Genomic DNA, 19,871 nt, shown 5'->3' with positions numbered 1-19,871 from the left:
ACTCACTCCAAAATTTTTTCTTATTTTCATTAAAATTTCTTGACAGTGCCTCTCCCACTCTATCATCTGCTCTCCTTTTGCACTCTCTCACCACTCTCTTTACCTTTCTTTTACTCTCCATATACTCTGCTCTTCTTATAACACTTCTGCTTTGTAAAAACCTCTCATAAGCTACTTTTTTCTCTTTTATCACACCCTTTACTTCATCATTCCATCATACAGTGGTCCCCCGCTTTTCGTAGTTCCCGGCAATCGTAAAATTCGCCTATCATAGGGGTATTTTCGTATGAACATGGACTAGCTTTTCATAGGTTGACTCGCGAGTCATAGTTCGTCCGGGACGCATACCCACGGCGTGAGCCGGGGCGGCAGCCAGTCTGGCATTGTTTACCAGTGAGCGAAGGTCCCCTCACGTGCTCCAGCGAAATATTTCATGATATTCCATTTATTTTAGTGCTTGCAAGTACTAAATAAGCTACCATAGCTCCAAAGAAAGCTCCTAGTGCCAAGCCTGTGGTAAAGAAGGTGAGAAATACGACTGAATTTAAGAAAACCATCATTGAACAATATGAAAGTGGTACAAGTGTGGCCGAACTGTCCAGGATGTATAAGAAACCCTACACAACCTTATGTTCCGTAGTGGCCAAGAAAAAGGAAATAAAGGATGCTGTTGTTGCAAAGGGAGTAACTATGCTGACACAAACGAGATCACCAGTACTGGAAGAGGTTGAGAAGTTATTATTGGTGTGGACAAATGAGAAACAATTAGCAGGAGATACTCTTATGACTTAGATTATTTGTGAAAAGGCTAGGCAGTTGCATGAAGATTTGGTAAAGAAATTGCCTGCAAATAGTGGTGAAGTGAGTGAATTTAAGGCCAGCAAAGGCTGGTTTGAGAGATTTAAGAACCATACTGGCATACATAGTGTGGTAAGGCATGGTGAGGCTGCCAGTTCGGACCACAAGGCGGCTGAAAAATATGTGCATGAATTCCAGGAGTACATAGAGGCTGAAGGACTGAAACCTGAACAAGTGTTCAATTGTGACGAAACAGGCCTCTTTTGGAAGAAAATGCCAAAGAGGACCTTCATTACACAAGAGGAAAAGGCAATGCCAGGACTCAAGCCTATGAAAGACAGGCTGACGCTAATGTTCTGTGCTAATGCTAGTGGGGATTTCAAAGTGAAGCCATTACTAGTGTACCATTCTGAAAATCCCAGAGTGTTCAGGAAAAACAATGTTATGAAGAGTAAATTGTGTGTGTTTTGGAAATCTAATAGTAAGGCATGGGTCACGAGGGAAATTTTCGTCGAGTGGTTCAATGAAGTGTTTGGCCCTAGTGTGAAGGAGTATCTCCTGGAAAAGAAATTGGATCTCAAGTGCCTGCTAGTAATGGACAATGCACCTGCTCATCCTCCAAACTTGGATGACCTAATTTTCGAGGAGTTTGGGTTCATCACAGTAAAGTTCTTGCCCCCGAATACCACTCCTCTCCTCTAGCCCATGGACCAGCAGGTTATTGCAAACTTTAAAAAAACTCTACACAAAAGCAATGTTTCACAGGTGCTTGACTGTGACCACAGACACTCACTTGACCCTAAGGGAATTTTGGAGAGAACACTTCAGCATCCTCCACTGCATAACCCTTATAGGTATGGCTTGGGAGGGAGTGACTACCAGGACTTCGAACTCTGCCTGGAGAAAATTGTGGCCAGATTGTGTCGACAAGAAGGATTTTGAAGGATTTGGGACTGACCCTAATGAGCCTATGTCTGTTGTAAAATCAATTGTGTCACTGGGGAGTTCCATGGGGTTGGATGTGAGTTTGGGGGATGTGGAAGAATTGGTGGAAGACCACAATGAAGAGCTCACCACTGAGGAGCTGCAAGAGCTTCAGCAGGAAGAGCAACACATTGCAGCTCAGAATCTTGCTGCAGAGGAGGAAGAGAGATGAAAGAAGGTGCCTTCTTCAGAAATTAAAGAGATTTTTACTGTGCGGGGTAAGATGGAAAGCTTTATGGAGAAACGTCACCCTAACAATGTTGTTGCAAGCCAGGTTGGCAACATGTGCAGTGACAAAGTCTTGGGCCATTTTAGGGAAGTGTTAAAGAGATGCCAGAAACAGAGCTCTCTCCACAGTTATTTTGTGAGACAGGACTCCAGTGACTCTCAAGGTGGTCCTAGTGGCATTAAGAAACAGAGAAGAGAAGCAACCCCAGAAAAGCAAATGGTACCTGAGGTGTTGATGGAAAGGGATTCCCCTTCCAAACTATAAACAATCCACACTCTCTCCATTTTAGGGAAGTGTTAAAGAGATGCCAGAAACAGAGCTCTCTCCACAGTTATTTTGTGAGACAGGACTCCAGTGACTCTCAAGGTGGTCCTAGTGGCATTAAGAAACAGAGAAGAGAAGCAACCCCAGAAAAGCAAATGGTACCTGAGGTGTTGATGGAAAGGGATTCCCCTTCCAAACTATAAACAATCCACACTCTCTCCATTTTAGGGAAGTGTTAAAGAGATGCCAGAAACAGAGCTCTCTCCACAGTTATTTTGTGAGACAGGACTCCAGTGACTCTCAAGGTAGTCCTAGTGGCATTAAGAAACAGAGAAGAGAAGCAACCCCAGAAAAGCAAATGGTACCTGAGGTGTTGATGGAAAGGGATTCCCCTTCCAAACTATAAACAATCCACTCTCTCTCCTCCCCCAGTCTCCCATACACTAAGAAGAATCTCCAATAAAGGTAAGTGTTATGCTGTTAATATTTCATTCATCATTTCCCATTGTATTGTTTATGTACTACATGTATATTTCATGTTAAAATTTTTTTTGTTTTAATACTTCTGAGAGTCAGAAACGGATTAATTGTATTTACATTATTTCTTATTTGGAAAATTGATTCGTAAATCGTAAATTTCGTTTATAGTAGCGGCTCCAGGAACGGATTAATTACGAAAAACGAGGGACCACTGTATATAATATATATATATATATACACACACATATATATATATATACACACACATATATATATACATATATATATATATACACACATATATATATACATATATATATATATACACACACATATATATATATACACACACATATATATATATATATACACACACACACACACACCAACAACAACCACTCTGAAAGAATAGAGAAATTCCAAGCGCTTTCGTGACTACTCACATTATCAAGGAACTATGAAAGGAAAGCATCCAAGGAAGCTATATAAGGGGTCTGGCCAGCACCTCACTATCAGATCCCACAACGGTTAAACACCTGACGCGCGCCGACCCAACTTGGATAGGTCCTTTGCACAACTCACCCACAAACTATTCTACCCAAGAAAATTTAAAAATTATTATTTGTCCAGTGTATTATTAAATTCTTCCCAAATTCTATTAATTATAAATGGATCTAATTTATATAAACCAAAGGAAATATTCATATTATTGTCAAAACTGCTTTTTATGAAACAAGATTCAATTACATTCCTGTCGACCATGGACTTGCTTGATACTACTTTCTCAACTTTTTGAAAATCAATTGGATGGTTAAAATCTCTTATATGAATAAATAGAGCATTGGAATCTTGTCCAGTTCTAATGCTATATTTATGTTGTTTTAATCTTAGTTCAAGATTTTTACCAGTTTGACCGTAATAAACTTCATCGCAAATTTTACAAGGAATCTTAGACACGTCCATCAGCATTTTGGGGGGAATTCTTTATCAAAAGTTTTTTTTTACTGTGTCAAGATTTTTGAATACAACTTTGTATGGTGTAGGAGGTAGGTTACTGAAAGCAGTGAAGAGTTTTTACGAGGATAGTGAGGCTCAAGTTAGAGTATGTAGGAAAGAGGAAAATTATTTCCCAGTAAAAGTAGGCCTTAGACAAGGATGTGTGATGTCACCGTGGTTGTTTAATATATTTATAGATGGGGTTGTAAGAGAAGTAAATGCGAGGGTCTTGGCAAGAGGCGTGGAGTTAAAAGATAAAGAATCACACACAAAGTGGGAGTTGTCACAGCTGCTCTTTGCTGATGACACTGTGCTCTTGGGAGATTCTGAAGAGAAGTTGCAGAGATTGGTGGATGAATTTGGTAGGGTGTGCAAAAGAAGAAAATTAAAGGTGAATACAGGAAAGAGTAAGGTTATGAGGTTAACAAAAAGATTAAGTGATGAAAGATTGAATATCAGATTGGAGGGAGAGAGTATGGAGGAGGTGAATGTATTCAGATATTTGGGAGTGGACGTGTCAGCGGATGGGTCTATGAAAGATGAGGTGAATCATAGAATTGATGAGGGGAAAAGAGTGAGTGGTGCACTTAGGAGTCTGTGGACAAAGAACTTTGTCCTTGGAGGCAAAGAGGGGAATGTATGAGAGTATAGTTTTACCAACACTCTTATATGGGCGTGAAGCATGGGTGATGAATGTTGCAGCGAGGAGAAGGCTGGAGGCAGTGGAGATGTCATGTCTGAGGGCAATGTGTGGTGTGAATATAATGCAGAGAATTCGTAGTTTGGAAGTTAGGAGGAGGTGCGGGATTACCAAAACTGTTGTCCAGAGGGCTGAGGAAGGGTTGTTGAGGTGGTTCGGACATGTAGAGAGAATGGAGCGAAACAGAATGCCTTCAAGAGTGTATCAGTCTGTAGTGGAAGGAAGACGGGGTAGGGGTCGGCCTAGGAAAGGTTGGAGAGAGGGGGTAAAGGAGGTTTTGTGTGCGAGGGGCTTGGACTTCCAGCAGGCATGCGTGAGCGTGTTTGATAGGAGTGAATGGAGACAAATGGTTTTTAATACTTGACGTGCTGTTGGAGTATGAGCAAAGTAACATTTATGAAGGGGTTCAGGGAAACCGGCAGGCCGGACTTGAGTCCTGGAGATGGGAAGTACAGTGCCTGCACTCTGAAGGAGGGGTGTTAATGTTGCAGTTTAAGAACTGTAGTGTAAAGCACCCTTCTGGCAAGACAGTGATGGAGTGAATGATGGTGAAAGTTTTTCTTTTTCAGGCCACCCTGCCTTGGTGGGAATCGGCCAGTGTGATAATAAAAATATATATATATATATATATATATATATATATATATATATATATATATATATATATATATATATATATATATATATATATATATATGTGTGTGTAATGTGTAATGTGTAATGTCACCATGGTTGTTTAATATATTTATAGATGGGGTTGTAAAGGAAGTAAATGCTAGGGTGTTTGGGAGAGGGGTGGGATTAAATTATGGGGAATCAAATTCAAAATGGGAATTGACACAGTTACTTTTTGCTGATGATACTGTGCTTATGGGAGATTCTAAAGAAAAATTGCAAAGGTTAGTGGATGAGTTTGGGAATGTGTGTAAAGGTAGAAAGTTGAAAGTGAACATAGAAAAGAGTAAGGTGATGAGGGTGTCAAATGATTTAGATAAAGAAAAATTGGATATCAAATTGGGGAGGAGGAGTATGGAAGAAGTGAATGTTTTCAGATACTTGGGAGTTGACGTGTCGGCGGATGGATTTATGAAGGATGAGGTTAATCATAGAATTGATGAGGGAAAAAAGGTGAGTGGTGCGTTGAGGTATATGTGGAGTCAAAAAACGTTATCTATGGAGGCAAAGAAGGGAATGTATGAAAGTATAGTAGTACCAACACTCTTATATGGGTGTGAAGCTTGGGTGGTAAATGCAGCAGCGAGGAGACGGTTGGAGGCAGCGGAGATGTCCTGTTTAAGGGCAATGTGTGGTGTAAATATTATGCAGAAAATTCGGAGTGTGGAAATTAGGAGAAGGTGTGGAGTTAATAAAAGTATTAGTCAGAGGGCAGAAGAGGGGTTGTTGAGGTGGTTTGGTCATTTAGAGAGAATGGATCACAGTAGAATGACATGGAAAGCATATAAATCTATAGGGGAAGGAAGGCGGGGTAGGGGTCGTCCTCGAAAGGGTTGGAGAGAGGGGGTAAAGGAGGTTTTGTGGGTAAGGGGCTTGGACTTCCAGCAAGCGTGCGTGAGCGTGTTAGATAGGAGTGAATGGAGACGAATGGTACTTGGGACCTGACGATCTGTTGGAGTGTGAGCAGGGTAATATTTAGTGAAGGGATTCAGGGAAACCGGTTATTTTCATATAGTCGGACTTGAGTCCTGGAAATGGGAAGTACAATGCCTGCACTTTAAAGGAGGGGTTTGGGATATTGGCAGTTTGGAGGGATATGTTGTGTATCTTTATATGTTTATGCTTCTAGACTGTTGTATTCTGAGCACCTCTGCAAAAACAGTGATAATGTGCGAGTGTGGTGAAAGTGTTGAATGATGATGAAAGTATTTTCTTTTTGGGGATTTTCTTTCTTTTTTGGGTCACCCTGCCTCGGTGGGAGACGGCCGACTTGTTGAAAAAAAAAAAAAAAAAAAAAAAAAAATATATATACATACATATATATATATATATACAGTGGACCCTCGACTAACGCTATTAATCCGTTCCTGAGAGCTCATCGTTAGTCAAAATAATCGTTAGTCAAGTTAATTTTCCCCATAAGAAATAATGGAAATCAAATTAATCCGTGCAAGACACCCAAAAGTATTGAAAAAAAAAATTTTAACACATGAAATATTAATTTTAATACACACAAACTGAAGAAGACATGCACAGTTACATGACACTTACCTTTATTGAAGATCTGGTGATGATTGTTGGGATGGGAAGAGGGGAGTGTGTTGATGGTCTTAGTGTTTAGAAGGGGAATCCCCTTCCATTAGGACTTGAGGTGGCAAGTCCTTTTTCGGGGTTACTTCCCTTCTTTTAATGCCACTAGGACCAGCTTGAGAGTCACTGGACCTCTGTCGCACAACATATCTGCCCATAGAGGCCTGTACCTCCCGTTCCTTTATGACATTCCTAACGTGTTTCACAACATTGTCAGTGTCACCATTAAACACTTGTTCAGGTTTCAGTCCTTCACTGTCTATGTACTCCTTGAATTCCTGCACATATTTTTCAGCTGCTTTTTGGACCAAACTGGCAGCCTCATCATGCATGCCACTACGATTCTTAAATCTCTCAAACCAACCTTTGCTGGCCTTAAATTCACTCACATCACCACTAGTTGCTGGCATTTTTCTAATTAAATCGTCAAGCAACTTCCTAGCCTTTTCACATATGATCGCTTGAGAGATGCTATCTCCTGCTATCTGTTTTTCGTTTATCCATACCAATAACAGTCTCTCAACATCTTCTATCACTTGCGATCTCAGTTTCGAAAACATAGTTGCACCTTTGGCAAGAACAGCTTCCTTGATTGCCGTTTTCTTGGCCACAATAGTAGCGATGGTTGATTGGGGTTTTGTGTACAGCCTGGCCAGCTCGGAGACATGCACTCCACTTTCATACTTAGCAATGATCTCTTTCTTCATATCCATAGTAATTCTCACCCTTTTTGCTGTAGGGTTGGCACTAGAAGCTTTCTTGGGGCCCATGGTGACTTATTTTGCAGGTGCAATCACTAAAAAGGCTGTGATAATATGAAATGTTCCGATTGTATGCTTGGAAGCGACCGCGGTGGCTGGCTGGCTTGTAAACACTGGCCAGAAGTGGACGCGTCTCAGATGGAAGGAATTGTGTTGGTTGAGTTTTTTAGCGCTAATCGAGGCAAAATTTTTGCGATAAAATGTATCTCTAGTCAGATTTATCGTTAATCGATGCCATCGCTGGCCGAGGGTCCACTGTATATATATATATAAATATATACATAAATATATATATATATAAATCTTTTTTCAACATACCAGCCGTATCCCCCTGAGACGGGGTAGCCCAAAAGGAAAAACGAAAGTTTCTCCTTTCAAATTTAGTAATATATACAGGAGAAGGGGTTACTAGCCCCTTTCTCCCGGCATTTTAGTCGCCTCTTACGACACGCATGGCTTACGGAGGAAGAATTCTGTTCCACTTCTCCATGGAGAATATATATAAATATATATATATATATATATTATATTATACATAAATATATATACACATATATATATACAGTGGACCCCCACATACCGTTGGCATCACATAACATTTAATCCGCATACCGCTCGCTTTTATCGCAAAAATTTTGCCTCGCATACCGCTCAAAAACCCGCTCACCGCTGTTCGTCCGAGATGCGTCCAATGTGCGCCCTTAGCCAGCCTCACATGTGCCGCTGGTGGCATTGTTTACCAGCCAGCCTCCGCGGTAACATCCAAGCATACAATCGGAACATTTCGTATTATTACAGTGTTTTTGGTGATTTTATCTGCAAAATAAGTGACCATGGGCCCCAAGAAAGCTTCTAGTGCCAACCCTACAGCAATAAGGGTGAGAATTACTATAGAGATGAAGAAAGAGATCATTGATAAGTATGAAAGTGGAGTGCGTGTCGCCGACCTGGCCAGGTTGTACAAGAAACCCAAATCAACCCTCGCTACTATTGTGGGCAACAGAAAGGCAATCAAGGAAGCTGTTCTTGCCAAAGGTTTAACTGTGTTTTCGAAACAGAGATCGCAAGTGATGGAAGATGTTGAGAGACTCTTATTGGTGTGGATAAATGAAAAACAACTAGCAGGAGATAGCGTCTCTCAAGCGATCATAAGCGAAAAGGCTAGGAAGTTGCATGAGGATTTAATTAAAAAAATGCCTGCAACTAGTGCTGATGTGAGTGAATTTAAGGCCAGCAAAGGTTGGTTTGAGAGATTTAAGAAGCGTAGTGGCATACATAGTGTGATAAGGCATGGTGAGGCTGCCAGTTCGAACCACAAAGCAGCTGAAAAATATGTGCAGGAATTCAAGGAGTACATAGAAACTGAAGGACTGAAACCTGAACAAGTGTTTAATTGTGATGAAACAGGCCTGTTTTGGAAGAAAATGCCAAGCAGGACCTACATTACTCAGGAGGAAAAGGCACTCCCAGGACATAAGCCTATGAAAGACAGGCTTACTTTGTTGATGTGTTCCAATGCTACTGGTGATTGCAAAGTGAAGCCTTTATTAGTGTATCACTCTGAAACTCCCAGACCGTTCAGGCAAAAGAATGTCCTCAAGGAGAATTTGTGTGTGCTGTGGAGGGCAAACAGTAAGGCATGAGTCACTAGGGACTTTTTCTATGACTGGTTACACCATGCATTTGCCCCCAATGTGAAAGATTACCTAACTGAAAAGAAATTAGAACTTAAGTGCCTCCTGGTGTTAGACAATGCCCCTGGTCATCCTACAGACGTGGCAGAGCGACTTTATGGGGACATGAAATTCATTAAGGTGAAGTTTTTGCCTCCTAATACCACTCCTCTCCTGCAGCCCATGGACCAGCAGGTTATTGCAAACTTCAAAAAACTGTACACAAAAGCTCTGTTTGAAAGGTGCTTTGTAGTGACCTCAGAAACTCAACTGACTCTAAGAGAGTTTTGGAGAGAGCACTTTAATATCCTCAATTGTGTAAACCTTATAGGTAAGGCTTGGGAGGGAGTGACTAAGAAGACCTTGAACTCTGCTTGGAAGAAACTGTGGCCAGAATGTGTAGACAAAAGGGATTTTGAAGGGTTTGAGGCTAACCCTGAGAGGATTATGCCAGTTGAGGAATCCATTGTGGCATTGGGAAAGTCCTTGGGGTTGGAGGTTAGTGGGGAGGATGTGGAAGAGTTGGTGGAGGAGGACAATGAAGAACTAACCACTGATGAGCTGATAGATCAACTTCAACAGCAAGAGGCCAGACCTGAGGAAACTGGTTCAGAGGAGGGGAGAGAGAAATTGAAGAAGTTGCCTACTACAAAGATTAAGGAAATCTGTGCAATGTGGCTGAAACTGCAAACCTTTATGGATGAGAATCACCCTCACACAGCTATTGCAAGCCGTGCTGGTGATTATTACACTGACAATGTTGTGAAACACTTTAGGGAAGTCATAAAGGAACGAGAGGTACAGGCCACTATGGACAGATATGTTGTGCGAAAGAAGTCCAGTGACTCTGAAGCTGGTCCTAGTGGCATTAAAAGAAGAAGGGAAGTAACCCCAGAAAAGGACTCGACACCTCAAGTCTTAATGGAAGGGGATTCCCCTTCTAAACACTAACACTCTTTCTCCCCTCCTCCCATCCCATCAATCATCGCCAGATCTTCAATAAAAGTAAGTGTCATGTAATTGTGCATGCCTTTTTCAGTTTGTGTGTATTAAAATTAACATTTCATGTGGTAAAAAAATTTTTTTCATACTTTTGGGTGTCTTGCACGGATTAATTTGATTTCCATTATTTCTTATGGGGAAAATTCATTCGCATACCGATTATTTCGCATACTAATGAGCCCTCTTGCACGGATTAAAATCGGTATGCGGGGGTCCACTGTATATATATATGAAGGCCCCACTTATACGGCTGGTTAGGTTCCAGGCTACCGCCGTAAAGTGGAACACCCTTTGTTTCCACTTACAAATGCATACAAACACTAGATAACAAGTTTACACTAACATATATTAAGTTAGCAATAGAACCAGGCATCAAAAAACAATAAAAAAGTACAATACACACATAGTGCACTCATTACTTACCTTAAAATATTTATAGTCTCAATCTAGGGTGAGACAAGTAGTATTTATTGTAAGAAATCAAGTGTGGTATGTATGGTAGTCAGCCAGGCTACCATACCAGGCCAACCCACCTACACATAATATTCTATTACATTTAAGCATCCCAGAGCGATAAAATGTATATACAGTTCACTCATTACTTACCTTAAAATATTTGTAGTCTTAATGTAGGGTCAGGAGTAAGTAAATGAGATAAAACGAATAAATGAGAGAGAGGACAGGCGCAGAGTTATGTAAACAAACCAGGCGAAGGTAAGTTTTGTAAACGAAGTGTACACGTCTGGTTTGTGTACAAGTTACATTGTGTACAGGTTGTCTCTACATTGATACGGTAGAATAAATAAAGAAGAACACTCCCATTCTCATGTAACATCATTTTGAGAAGAAATGATGCTCTGAGTGAAGGCAATGGAAGTAAGTCACTCTGACTTTTTTGGGTTATCCTATGTTCTCTACACATATGTTGTTATGTATGATAATCTATGTGACTGTATTTGTGTATACCTGAATAAACTTACTTACATACATACGAAAGGAATAATTTTCTACAGTTACCCCCAGTAACACATTTTCTCTTATGTTAGATTAGAGAAAATGTTATTCTTGGCATCACTTGTACAAGTTATCTGGCTACCACATCTCATATTTATGTTTATTTATTCTATTGTAGGGTGTATTTATCATCTTTTTATGTTATGTATCGTGTTTATTATATAATTTTGAAAAAAATATCATGGATGGATTAATGAAAATGTGTATATTAACGTAATATACAACATTTAATGAGACTCGGTGATTATTATTATCATTATCATTTCTAATATGGCGTCACTTGTGCAAGTTGTCTGCTACCACATCTCATATTTATGTTTATTTATTCTATTGTGGGGTGTATTTATCATCTTTTTATGTTATGTATCGTGTTTATTATATAATTTTGAAAAAATATCATAGATGGATTAATGAAAATGTGTATTTAACGTAATATACGACATTTAAATGAGACTCGATGATTATTATTATCATTACTAATATGACGTCTGGAGACATAAGACACTCTTACTGATTTTAATGTGTACCTGCATGCCAGCACAGTATGTAAGTTTATTTAAGTACAGGTATACATAAGCATAATTATCAGAGTATATATAAAATATGAAATAACTTTTTAAAACATTTGAAATTTTGGAGTTTCCAGACAAAATGGAGAGACTTAGTGCTTACTGAGCTCACGAAGAATGTAAACAAACAGGGTGGGGCGCGGTGACCGTATTAGAAAGTCAGGTGGGGGGAGCCGTATAGCGAGTTTTGGTCATAATTTGAAATGACCGTATTAGCGGAATGCCATAAAGTGAAACGCCGTAAAGCGGGGCCCTCCTGTATATATTTATATATTATATTTTTATTTATTTTTTTTTATTATCACACTGGCCTATTCCCACCAAGGCAGGGTGGCCCGAAAAAGAGAATCTTTCACCATCATTCACTCCATCACTGTCTTGCCAGAAGGGTGCTTTACACTACAGTTTTTAAACTGCAACATTAACACCCCTCCTTCAGAGTGCAGGCACTGTACTTCCCATCTCCAGGACTCAAGTCCGGCCTGCCGGTTTCCCTGAACCCCTTCATAAATGTTACTTTGCTCACACTCCAACAGCACGTCAAGTATTAAAAACCATTTGTCTCCATTCACTCCTATCAAACACGCTCACGCATGCCTGCTGGAAGTCCAAGCCCCTCGCACACAAAACCTCCTTTACCCCCTCTCTCCAACCTTTCCTAGGCCGACCCCTACCCCGCCTTCCTTCCACTGCAGACTGATACACTCTTGAAGTCACTCTGTTTCGCTCCATTCTCTCTACATGTCCGAACCACCTCAACAACCCTTCCTCAGCCCTCTGGACAACAGTTTTGGCAATCCCGCACCTCCTCCTAACTTCCAAACTACGAATTCTCTGCATTATATTCACACCACACATTGCCCTCAGACATGACATCTCCACTGCCTCCAGCCTTCTCCTCGCTGCAACATTCATCACCCATGCTTCACACCCATATAAGAGCGTTGGTAAAACTATACACTCATACATTCCCCTCTTTGCCTCCAAGGACAAAGTTCTTTGTCTCCACAGACTCCTAAGTGCACCACTCGCCCTTTTCCCCTCATCAATTCTATGATTCACCTCATCTTTCATAGACCCATCCGCTGACACATCCACTCCCAAATATCTCAATACATTCACCTTCTCCATACTCTCTCCCTCCAATCTGATATCCAATCTTTCATCACCTAATCTTTTTGTTATCCTCATTACCTTACTCTTTCCTGTATTCACTTTTAATTTTCTTCTTTTGCACACCCTACCAAATTCATCCACCAACCTCTGCAGCTTCTCTTCAGAATCTCCCAAGAGCACAGTGTCATCAGCAAAGAGCAACTGTGACAACTCCCACTTTGTGTGTGATTCTTTATCTTTTAACTCCACGCCTCTTGCCAAGACCCTCGCATTTACTTCTCTAACAACCCCATCTATAAATATATTAAACAACCACGGTGACATCACACATCCTTGTCTAAGGCCTACTTTTACTGGGAAATAATTTCCCTCTTTCCTACATACTCTAACTTGAGCCTCACTATCCTCGTAAAAACTCTTAACTGCTTTCAGTAACCTACCTCCTATACCATACACCTGCAACATCTGCCACATTGCCCCCTATCCACCCTGTCATACGCCTTTTCCAAATCCATAAATGCCACAAAGACCTCTTTAGCCTTATCTAAATACTGTTCACTTATATGTTTCACTGTAAACACCTGGTCCACACATCCCCTACCTTTCCTAAAGCCTCCTTGTTCATCTGCTATCCTATTCTCTGTCTTACTCTTAATTCTTTCAATAATAACTCTACCATACACTTTACCAGGTATACTCAACAGACTTATCCCCCTATAATTTTTGCACTCTTTTGTCCCCTTTGCCTTTATACAAAGGAACTATGCATGCTCTCTGCCAATCCCTAGGTACCTTACCCTCTTCCATACATTTATTAAATAACTGCACCAACCACTCCAAAACTATATCCCCACCTGCTTTTACCATTTCTATCTTTATCCCATCAATCCCGGCTGCCTTACCCCCTTTCATTTTACCTACTGCCTCACGAACTTCCCCCACACTCACAACTGGCTCTTCCTCACACCTACAAGATGTTATTCCTCCTTGCCCTATATACGAAATCACAGCTTCCCTAACCTCATCAACATTTAACGATTCCTCAAAATATTCCCTCCATATATATATGTACATATATATATATATATATATATATATATATATTATAGGTAGTATAGGTACTACCGTCCTGCCAAGTGAGTGTAAAACGAAAGCCTGTAATTGTTTTACATGATGGTAGGATTGCTGGTGTCCTTTTTTCTGTCTCATGAACATGCAAGTAGGTACGTATATATATATATATGTATATATACACACCCCTCTGGGTTTTCTTCTATTTTCTTTCTAGTTCTTATTCTTGTTTATTTCCTCTTATATATAACAGAATTCTTCCTCCGTATATATATATACGGCCGGTGTGTTGATATATATATATATATATATATATATATATATATATATATATATATATATATATATATATATATATATATATATATATATAATATATAATATATAATATATATATAATATATATATATATATATATATAATATATATATAATATATATATATATATATATATATATATATATATATATATATATATATATATATATATATATATATATATATACAAATACATACATACATATATATACATACATACATACATACACCTACCATCCGACTTACGACCGAGTTCGGTTCCGAGAAACCGGTCGTAAGTCGAAATGGTCGTAAGTAGAACTTTACTACTGAATATCAACAAAACATTTTTGTAATGACTTTATTTTATTGTTTTATTTTGGTATTTCATGTTTTACTTTACTTTTTATTTTGTTAGTACTGTATTTTATACTGTAAAGTTTAGGATAAACACTGTGTACAACACAAATAGATGTTTATTTCCCAGAAATTTGGCATAAAAAACACGGTCGTAAGTCGAGTGGTCGTAAGTCGAACAGGTCGTAAGGGGGTTACCAGAGGGCTGAAGGAGGGGTTGCTGAGGTGTTTTGGGTATTTAAAGAGGGTGGAGCCAAATAAGATGTCTTCAAGAATATATATATCTGAGGATGAGGGAAGGAGGGGTAGGGGTCATTCCAGGAAGGGTTGGAGGGAAGGGATAAAGGAAATTTTTAGGGCTGGGGGGCTTGAACATCCAACAGGCTTGTGTGAGCATGTTAGGAGTGAGTGGTAACAGATGGTAGTTATTACTCAACTTGGTATTGGGGTGTGAGCAAGGTAACATTTATGCATGTATTGGTACAGGGAAAGCAGTTAGCAAACTTGACTCCCAGAGGTGGGTAGTACAGTGCCTGCACCCTTGAGGAGGGGTGGGGAGGTTGCCATTCAAAGGAACACCTGAAATGTGATGTCAGTAAGCTTCTGGCAAATGGTGAATGAGAGTGAATGTGTTTTCTCTTTTGTTTCACCCTCCTTGGTGGAAGATGGTCGGTGTTAAAAAAATATTAGTCTTTCTTTTCAAGACAGAAGGGCTCGGCACTTACTGTTAAAGTCTATGATTTTTTCCTGGAAGAAATATTCCATCTAGCGCAGTACCTAGATGTATCTTATTGCAGAAGTTAGTTAAATTTTGTTATTTTTCAGATGGAACTTGGCGTGGAAATTAGCGAAGAGCAAGATGGGGAAGAACTCCTGGGCGAGGCCACCGAGGCTGCCATTGTCAAGGACCTGGCCCAGGCCATCTTACAGCTTGGCCAGTCTATTGAATGCAAGTACTTGAAGCCACCTTTAGGTATGTTGCTACTTCTGAGTGTGTTGCTATATCCTAATTATACAACTCTTAAAAAGCACATTTACTTGAAAGTATATTAACATATCTATGCCAGAATGACAGCGAGATACTCATCGTATGCCACCATTTGTATTAAATATAATAATGGTATTCAGTACTGACAGGTTGATAAGTAAGACACATCAGCAACAGTTGGGTATCTTTATTCCAAAACATTTTGCCTATTCCGGCTTCTTCAGTTGAGTACAGAGGAGGCAGCAGAAGCAGTAGAAATGTAAAGACGATGTAATCAGTCCATCATCCTTGAAGTAGTTTTGAGGTACTTAGTCCCTCAGCCTGGAGAAGAATCCTTCCTCCGTAGGCCATATGTGTCATAAGAGACAACTAAAATGCCGGGAGCAAAGGGCTTATAACCCCTTCTCCTGTATAAATTACTAAATGTAAAAAAAAAAAAAAAAAACTTTTTGGAAGTGTTTCTTCTTTTTTGGGTCACCTGCCTTGGTGGGAGACAGCAAGTATGTTAAAAAATAACATGGTGCCAGTAGTGATAAACATGTTATATCACACAGTACGTTTAGTTTGGTAAAGATTTCATTGTTAATTGGCTGGTAGAGCCCAAGCTTGTAATTTTTCTCTGAGAAGATACAATAAATCATGGATGGAAACTTAAATAATAAGCAATCACTACTGAGCTTATTGATAAAAGATTTATTGTTCCAGTATAGTTAGTATGTATTGATCTGTTTTCTCCAAGATGGGTGTATTTTTGTTACAAAAATAGTGTATTTATATTACAAAGATAGTGTATTTATGAAGATAGTGTATTTGTGTTAAAGATAGGCCACAGTTTTATTTCTTACACAACCATAGGCTACCATACTGTTGTAATGTTTCCCAAGACCTCTCTCTAAAAGTGAGATAGCCTACCAAATTGATAACCTGTGGCGCTGTTCCTTCCAACAGTGCCATAGGCTACCATACTGATTACCTTTAGCACTGTTCCTTCCATCAGTGCCATGAGCTACCAAACTGATAGCTTATGGCACTTTTTTCCAGCAATGCTATAGGCTGACTGCTTTATCTTATAATTCAACATGAGAGTAAAGTGAATCATTTTCTCTCAGGCGAGACTGATAAGGCTCGGAGGGTCCGGGAACGGGCGGAGGAAAAATATAGGCGCAAAGTTAAAAAGAACGAAGATGGAGGTGCAAAATCCGACAGGGATTCCGACGACGACGAAGACAGCAGCAGAGTGTCAGACCAGGTGATGGATAATGCACTCAGAACTCCCATTGAAAGATGGGAGATGTCTCTGATGGCTAGCACCAGCCTCTCTCAGGTGAGTGCACATGTAACTTTTATATCCCTTTCCTTCCTTCCTTTCCCCTGCTGCAAATATCACTTAAAGCATGTTTTTCTCTCTCACCCCCTAGCTTTCTCTGGCTCATTTTAGCTCTCACTCTTGCTTTTTTTATATTGATATCTCTCTCAAGCTCCTTTGCTGTAGCTGTAGAGTTGCAGCTTACTCTTCCAGTGGCTCTCATTCCAAGTGACTCTAGTTCTGGTAAGAGGATACTAAATGCAAGGAAGCATATATTGGTGAAATGTTGCAGCTGTCCACACTGCAACCTCTTCACCCTCCCTGTGAGTCAAACATTATACCAGTGAAGACTTCTTCCTTTTCAGCTCGGCCTGTTTGCCTTTTCAATCAGGTTGTTGCTGTTGGCTGTGTGCTTGCCAACATATCTGTCACAGCCTTCTGTAGTTCATCACACCAAAGCTGGTGTATTCTACAGAGTTAATTAATTGTTATGTTCCTTTTCCAGCTGTGTTTACACTTTGCAACGCTAGATAACTCCATAACGTGGTCACGCTCGGCGCTCAATGCCCGTTGCCGCATCTGTAAGCGCAAGGCAGATGCCGAGAACATGTTGCTGTGTGATGGCTGTGACAAGGGTCATCACATCTATTGTTTAAAACCAAAACTAAAGGTATCTTTTTAACTCATTAACCTCTCGTAATAAAATATTTAATATTTTCAGATAGTATACTAATTAATTTGGGTTACGTGAGATATCATTAATATAGTTACCAATGAAATGATTAACCTTTGTTAACTATGAAATTAGTTAACCATGAAACAAACCATAGTCATTTATGAATGATTAATCTTACTTTTCATGACGATCATTCTTATTGCCTGTGAATAATTAATCTGGGTTACCTATGAAATGACTAACTTAAAAACCGTACCCATGAAATTGATTAATCTTAATTACCCGTGAAAAGACGTGTTTGCAGAACAGACTTTTAGTGAGAATGCATTTTTCTTTTAAAGCTCCAAACTTTATCAAATCATTTATCAACACAGAGGTAAACACTTGCAATAAAAAATTGATGAATAAAAAATGTGCAACACTTGGGCATCTTTTTTGCCCAAACGTTTCACCTGCACAACAGACTTCAGTCTAATTCAGGTAACACTAGAGACAGCAGCAGCCTGAAGATGACTGTTGTGCAGGTGGAATGCTTATGCAATACAATAGAAATGCCCAAGTGTCGTATATGGGTCTTATTCATCAACTTGTCGGTACTGTATACCAATGTTGACACAGTAAAAGCTTCTTTTATAAATGTATCTATTTCTTGACTGTTCTTGGTAATAATTCATATGGATTCAAATGAATGTTGATAAGGTAAAGGTTTTTGGCAAATTGTTCCAGCAACAGTATTGTGACATGTTATTGTAAAACCAACAACACATACGTAGTCCATATTGAATTGTTGGTTTTCTTTCTGCTGCAGCATAATTATGTTCATGAATGTGTGTGTGTGTTAAGGTTCTCTGTCAGTCTTGTTGTCATAGTTTATTGCAACCAAAACACAGTATGTTATATACTCCTACTGTGCAGACAGTACTGGGTTAAGAACTTCTGGTGATCTCTGATAGTTTTAGCAGTAAGGATTGCTACATCCATGTTTGCTTTTTGAAGAATTGGGACAGTGGTGTTGGCAGACTGCTCAGTGTGGCAGATCAGTCATCTCTCAGTGTTTGTATCACCATTGGTTGTAATGTGAATAAGGAAGGCTTTTAGTTTTGAAGTGGATAATGTGTGTTAGGAACTTTATGTTGAACACCTCAATGTATTTTTGTTCTTCTGAACGATTATCATCATTGCAAATTTGGAGTGCTTGGAGGAAGAAACCAATGAAAACTCCCTGCTTGGTTTTGAGGTCTTGGTTATAAAAGTAGTGCATTAAGTCATTCTTGTTGGTGGGTTTTCTGTATGCTTTTCATTTATGAATATCTCCATCCTCAATGAGTAATTTTTTTTTTTTATTATTATCACACCGGCCGATTCCCACCAAGGCAGGGTGGCCCGAAAAAGAAAAACTTTCACCATCATTCACTCCATCACTGTCTTGCCAGAAGGGTGCTTTACACTACAGTTTTTAAACTGCAACATTAACACCCCTCCTTCAGAGTGCAGGCACTGTACTTCCCATCTCCAGGACTCAAGTCCAGCCTGCCGGTTTCCCTGAACCCCTTCATAACTGTTACTTTGCTCACACTCCAACAGCACGTCAAGTATTAAAAACCATTTGTCTCCATTCACTCCTATCAAATACGCTCACGCATGCCTGCTGCAAATCCAAGCCCCTCGCACACAAAACCTCCTTTACCCCCTCCCTCCAACCTTTCCTAGGCCAACCCCTACCCCGCCTTCCTTCCACTACAGACCGATACACTCTTGTAGTCATTCTGTTTCGCTCCATTCTCTCTACATGTCCGAACCACCTCAACAACCCTTCCTCAGCCCTCTGGACAACAGTTTTGGTAATCCCGCACCTCCTCCTAACTTCCAAACTACGAATTCTCTGCATTATATTCACACCACACATTGCCCTCAGACATGACATCTCCACTGCCTCCAGCCTTCTCCTCGCTGCAACATTCATCACCCATGCTTCACACCCATATAAGAGCGTTGGTAAAACTATACTCTCATACATTTCCCTCTTTGCCTCCAAGGACAAAGTTCTTGTCTCCACAGACTCCTAAGTGCACCACTCCCCCTTTTCCCCTCATCAATTCTATGATTCACCTCATCTTTCATAGACCCACTCCCAAATATCTGAATACATTCACCTCCTCCATGCTCTCTCCCTCCAATCTGATATCCAATCTTTCATCACCTAATCTTTTTGTTATCCTCATAACCTTACTCTTTCCTGTATTCACTTTTAATTTTCTTCTTTTGCATACCCTACCAAATTCATCCACCAATCTCTGCAACTTGTCTTCAGAATCTCCCAAGAGC

At 39.8% G+C, this 19,871-nt stretch overlaps 1 protein-coding gene across 1 annotated transcript in view; it reads left to right on the top strand.

Annotated features, from left to right (window-relative positions):
• LOC128699159 (ATP-dependent chromatin assembly factor large subunit) overlaps positions 1–19,871 on the top strand; it is a 90,437-nt gene that overhangs the window by 67,758 nt on the left and 2,808 nt on the right. Inside the window, exons 16-18 of the mRNA XM_070096750.1 lie at positions 15,402–15,549; positions 16,674–16,888; positions 17,376–17,540. Coding sequence (XP_069952851.1) covers positions 15,402–15,549; positions 16,674–16,888; positions 17,376–17,540 — 528 coding nt within the window. The remainder of the gene's footprint in view (positions 1–15,401; positions 15,550–16,673; positions 16,889–17,375; positions 17,541–19,871) is intronic.

The sequence above is a fragment of the Cherax quadricarinatus genome, chromosome 54 (assembly GCF_038502225.1).
Source record: "Cherax quadricarinatus isolate ZL_2023a chromosome 54, ASM3850222v1, whole genome shotgun sequence".
Classification (NCBI taxonomy): domain Eukaryota; kingdom Metazoa; phylum Arthropoda; class Malacostraca; order Decapoda; family Parastacidae; genus Cherax; species Cherax quadricarinatus.
The sequence above is the reverse complement of the archived record's forward strand: the minus strand, read 5'-3'. Positions and strand labels throughout refer to the sequence as shown.